The 6,069-nt window shown below is 44.2% G+C and overlaps 1 protein-coding gene across 1 annotated transcript; it reads left to right on the top strand.

Moving 5' to 3' along the window:
• Positions 1 to 220: 220 nt before the first annotated feature.
• On the top strand, positions 221 to 2,756 carry INO80C (INO80 complex subunit C). The gene has a single exon (XM_063963754.1). It carries the CDS (start codon positions 261 to 263, stop codon positions 666 to 668), a length of 408 nt encoding a protein of 135 aa, XP_063819824.1. The 5' UTR covers positions 221 to 260; the 3' UTR covers positions 669 to 2,756.
• The last annotated feature ends 3,313 nt before the right edge of the window (positions 2,757 to 6,069 follow it).

Genomic DNA, 6,069 nt, shown 5'->3' on the forward strand with positions numbered 1-6,069 from the left:
TAAGTGATACGGAATGTCGTTGTGCGTGCTCCTCTTTGTTAGGATTTCTCCTTCTTTGCCATCAAAAGTAAATCTATAGAGTAAGGAGTAAGCATGTAAGGTGTGCAAAAATAGAAATTAGAGGGGGGGGGAGGTTATTCTCCATGATGGAGTGAGGATCCTTTTCCAGCCACATGCCTCCCTCGGCCACTATGTTTTCAATTCTTGGCCTTTTGGCTGAATGCAGTATATTCAGATTGTTGTGGAAGGTGTTCTACAATATGAGTGATAGCAAAATATCTGCAGCTGATGCCAGCAGTGTAGGAGAGCCAGAAGCAGCTGGGAAACTACTTTCATTTAAACAGATGCATTTTCTTCATTCAGGAATTGGAGGAGCTGCTGCTGGAAAAAAGAACAGGACCTGGAAGAACCTGAAACAGATTCTTGCTTTGGAAAGGGCATTGCCATGGCAACTAAATGATCCAAGCTATTTTAATATTGATGCACCACCTTCATGCAAACCATCAAAGAAATATTCGGACATTTCAGGACTTCCTGCCAATTATACCGACCCTCAAAGCAAGCTGCGATTTAGCACAATAGAGGAATTCAGTTACATCAGGATGCTGCCCACAGATGTTGTAACTGGTTATTTGGCACTAAGAAAAGCAACCAGCATCGTATCATAACCGTTATATTAAAGTATTACTGTCCCATAACCAGGGCTGCCATCAGAAATTGAGAGACCCAGAAATAACAAAATAGGAACCCCCACCCCCCTACACACACAAAAAAAAAAGAAAGACAAAAAAAACATATATATATATATATATATATATATATATATATATATATAAAGTCTAAAAATAACTAAATATATATTTAAAAAATGAGTAAATAAATCCTGTGCAAATATGGAGTAACACTATATTAATGCCCCTTGCACCGTATTAATGCCCCCAGGAGCAGTGTCGCTTACACACAAACTGCCCCCTGTAGCAATGCCGCTTATACATGCCTCCAATAGTAGCACTAACACATAATGACCACACACACACACACACACACCCATATACACACACACACACACACACACACACACACACACACACACTTTCTCTCTCTTACTCGCCCTCAACTTACCTATCACAGGCTGGCAGGAGCTGTTGCAGATCATTCTCCTGTGACCTGTGGTAGCAACCAGCCTGGTCCTGAGTAGCCCCGCCCCTTTTCATGCCCGAGTCCAAACACTGTCACAGGAGGGGGAGAGGATGCTCACACTACTAGAGTTTGTCTGTTTCTCAAGGCTCCGCCCCAAACCTGCCCCTAGTCACGCCTCAATCCTGGCCCTAGTCATGCCCCAATCCCACCCCTAGTCTCGCCCCAATCCCACCCTGTCAACCGCACTGCAAAGGTTTTTGCTCATGCGCAAATCATATAGTTTTTACCGTTGAATACTTTTGATGCGATGGTTAGTTACCATCGCATCGAAAGTTTCAATGGTGGAAGGCCAGCCATCATTTGATGGTTTGCGTCCGATGTCCATCCATCCCTAGTGTAACTAGCAGCGCTGCTCTGCTGTGCCTCGGACTGGAGGATACACTATACCTGCTGCTGAAGTGAGTCCAGTGTGTTACAGGCAGGCAGTGAGGAGGAGAGACACTGTCACTGCTGCACTGCTCTGCTGTATGAGTGACTGCTGCAGGGCAAAGGCTGCGCTCTCATTGGTTCTCTGAGACAGTAAGAGCCAATCAGAGCTAGCAATGTGCCCTGTTGCCTTGCAGGAGTATAGAGAGGGGAGGGAGTGAGGGGACTGAGTAGGGCCACATCTGAGGCAGGCAGAGAGTCAGAGACAGCCTCCGACCAGCCCATAGAGACTCCATGAACAGAAACAGCAGTTAGGAAGCAGTTGGGGGAGGCATAGCTATCAAGATTTTTTTTTTTAAAGGCCACCATCGGAACACCATCGAAGGATTACCATCAATGGTAGCAAACCATCAGAAGGCCACAATCGAACTGAAAAACACTACCATCGAAAATAAAAACATTGATGGTTTGTAAACATCGGATTTCGATGTCCATCCCTAGTTCAGATTATCGGCTAAGAGCAGTGTATATAGACTGTCGTGGAAGGCATTATACACTATAGATTGTAAGCTCCACTGGAACAGGGACTGATGTGAATGGCCAAATAGTCTCAGTGAAGCGCTGTGGAATGTGTGTGCTATATAAATAACTGGTAATAAATAAATAATACCAATCCTAAACAGGATAATTATATTTAACCCAATATAAGGCGCTGTGATTCTCTTCAGAATAAATGCTTTGCTCTAAAAAATGTAAATTAATTACAACGTACATATATTTCTAACCAATAGAGGGCGCTGTAAACTAATTACAGCATACATACATTTGTATCTAATAGAGGGCGCTGTGGTAGTTGTGTCACAAAGTCTACAAAACATTTTACTTTGCTGAAGAACATATGCAAAACCAATAGATGGCGCTCTACACCAGAGATCTACAGAGTATACAATTTAATAATCTAAAACACTCACCTTCGCAATCATTAGATGACACTACAGAAGTATAAATGTTACAAGAAGTACAACATAAATACTTTTTACATCCAGGCTGTTTAGGGAAAATGTAATTGCTTTTGTGTAACAGTCACAGGCTTGTAATTACTTACGTTTGTTAATTTGTGTCACCGGCTGTGCTGTATGATTAAGTTTAAAGCAGTATAAATATCACAGACCACCTGAATGTGCAATAAATCACTACAGTATATACAGTGTGTTTTTGTGTTTAATATAATTGTTGGTTTCATTTTCATACTTAAACACACAGCGAAGCAAGCAGCTTACAAAAGTCGTTACCTTATACTGATAAAATTGTGAGATATAAAGTACCATCCAATCACCTCCTGTCATTTCAAACACAGCCTATACATTGTAAACTTGTGACAAAAAAATTAGAATGTGCTTGTTTTTTCATGATGCAGGACAGGATGTAGTTGACCGACGGTCGCAATACAGACGCCTGCAAACCGCCTGCTCAAAACCCCAACAGTCGGCATGCTAACAGGGACTATTCAACGACACCCAGAGAGTGGGAATAGTACCTCTGGCGAGTGCAGCTCAACACCGAGCCCGTAAGGGGCTTCATTGCGCTCGCCCCCCACCGGCATTCTAAACCCCCGGGCTCCCGGTGCCGGTATGGTGACCGGCGGGATCCCAAGCGCCAGTCACCCATACCCAAACCGTCAGGACATTTGTCCATGAGCTGCAACTCTAGAGAACACGGGTCATACAGCAAGACTACGACACAAAGCACACATTTCATTCCACCAAAGAATGGTTAAAGAAGAATAACTGTAAAACTTTGGAATGGCCAAGTCAAAGTCCTGACCTTAATCCAGGTGAAATGTTGTGGAAGGACCGGAAGTGAGCAGTTCATGGGAGGAAACCCACCAACATAACAGAGTTGAAGCTGGTTTGTACGGAGGAATGAGGTAAACTTTCCATGCAGTTATTGCTGCACCAGGGGGTGATACCAGATACTGAAAGCAAAGGTTCACATACTTTTGCCACCCACAGATTTGTGATATTGGATCATTATCCGCACTAAAGAATGAGCATGTGTAATTTTTCGGCCTCATTCGTTTGATTTGGTTCTCTTTGTCTACTTTTAGGACTTGTGTTAAAATCTGATTCTGAGTTAGTGTTAGGCCAAATTTCATCAGAATTATACAAAATTCTGAAGGGTTCACAAACTTTAAAACACAACTATAGTATATTCTGTGTTTTGCATTAAGTATTGCATAAAGTAATTCCTATGCAGGCAGGGGTAGGTTGGGATGGAAAACCAGCCCAGGAAATTTATGGAAGCAGCCCTAATGGGGGTGCAGTCTGTTGAGGGGGCGGGATCCCTCATCATAGGGCCTGTACGTAATTGCGTCTTTTGCTGCAGACCAGGGGCGGATTGGCATCTAAAACTGGGCCTGTAAAATGTTGTAGGAGTGGCCTGACATGGGCAGCACAAGAGGTATAACATATTATGTAGCCATGGCAGTATCATTGGATGGCAGAGTAGCTGTACTGCAGAGATGGAATATCAGAATGAATGGGGACAATGCAGTGTAATGAGTGAGGTGGGCTGCCTGTCATTTGGGAGGTGAGACCACATGACCACACACACAGTGCAGGCCCCACAGACATGTCAGCCTAACAGGAATCTTCCTGGTGAGCCCTATGGCCAATCCGCCCCTGTATGCAGGTCAGCTACATTTAAAACTGAACAAAAACATATTCCCCCAGAACACTGCAAATGGGCCGGCATAATGAGATTTACATTTTACCTGATAGAATGAAATGCAGAAATCTCAGTCACATTTGCAACTATATGGCAAGCCACCATGCCATGTCGTGGTGTCTCTGTATGATATATGATAATAGCACCCACTTTGGGTTTTATACAGTATTTACGTATTTCTAAATTGAAAAATGAGGTAACCTAAAATCGTCCATCGTGGTACTACAAAGATCAGCATACCCTCCAACCACTAATCCCATCCATGGCCCACAGGATAATGATACATGGAATGGAAGTTGCTTAGATCAATTTATAGGCTCATCACAGGTGCATGAAAGAGTGGGATTAGTCTAGACTAGAATAACTGCTTTGCTTTTAAAAAAAAACCTTCATAGGTTTAAAACCAACAGATGATGCTATAAATGTATTATAAGGTAATGCTGTACCTGAGAAAAGAATGCTTATTACTGACCAGTAGAGGGCACTGTGGTAGTCACATCACACAGTTTACAATACATTTTACTTTGCTGAAGAACTAATGCAAAACCAATAGTTGGTGCTCTTTTAATATCATTTCCAGTTTTACATGTCGCACTTAAACACACAGAGAAGCAGCAGATTCCAAAAAGCAGCCACTTAATAAATATACCCCAAAGTGTTAGTACGGATTCTATAGGTATAAGAGTTTGTTATAACTATACATTCATCAGTTATGTTTTCAAAACACTTTCTTTTTGGAACACTGACTGTATTGCTGGGTACACACTGGCCGATATATCTGCCGTTCAAGCGCATAGCCGATATATTGTAAGGCTGTCAGATGGGTTTGCACCCAGGGCCGGCGCTACCATTAGGCAGCTTTAGGCAGCTGCCTATGAGCGCTGGGCACTGGAGGGCGGCAGGCTGTTGCTGAACCAGTTTTACTTGCTGGGCTATCCTAGTGGCTCGGGTCTGGCCTACTGCCACTGTCAGTCATCCTCACCTCTGGCCCGGGCGAACTGGGTTCGCTGCGGCCCCTCTGCTGACTGTCCCTGGACACAACCGCCCGGCAACAAGTGGGAACAGCTGCGGCTCCCGCTCACCTCTGCCGCCGTATTGGCTATAGCTCAGCCAGGCCGCGGTACGCTTAAACATTTGGGGCCACCCTTATTGACTGTCAGAGGCTGACAGTCGCACTGTTGCGCACTGCTGCTGTGTCTCTATACTGGCTAGACAGGCAGCAGCATCGTTTTCTCCCTCCTCACTCTGCAGGGGCCCCTCTCAAGGCCGGAGGCCCGGTCACTGTTCCCAGGCTTCCATGCTCCCTCAGCAGCCCACCATTTGTCACAAGCTTCTGGCAGCCTTGTATCTGCCTGACCCCGGCCAGCTCCGCATCCTGCCCTTGCAAGCTCGGTGTGCAGAGAGGACTGATAGAGTGGTGCCGTGGAACCGCACATCTATGACACAAAGACCCCCCAGCCACAAGCATCAAAAAAAGTAAGAGAAAATTGTGTGTGTCATCTTGATATTAAAGTACATAAGGGTTGATAAGTATAATTTATATCAAGGAAGTGTGTGCGGGGAGGGGGGGGGGGGGGTGATAGGCACAACACATATAAGGGGTGATCAACAGAAAATATTTAAGGGGGGTACACAAAATGATACTATATATATATATATATATATATATATATAAAATCTATCCAGCGTTTGGCAGGGTGGCACTCATGGGCCTTGATACAGAAGAATAAAAGACTTGTAGTGTCTGTTCAACAGAACAGACACTGCAAGTCTTTT

Source organism: Pseudophryne corroboree, chromosome 3 (assembly GCF_028390025.1).
Source record: "Pseudophryne corroboree isolate aPseCor3 chromosome 3, aPseCor3.hap2, whole genome shotgun sequence".
NCBI lineage: Eukaryota > Metazoa > Chordata > Amphibia > Anura > Myobatrachidae > Pseudophryne > Pseudophryne corroboree.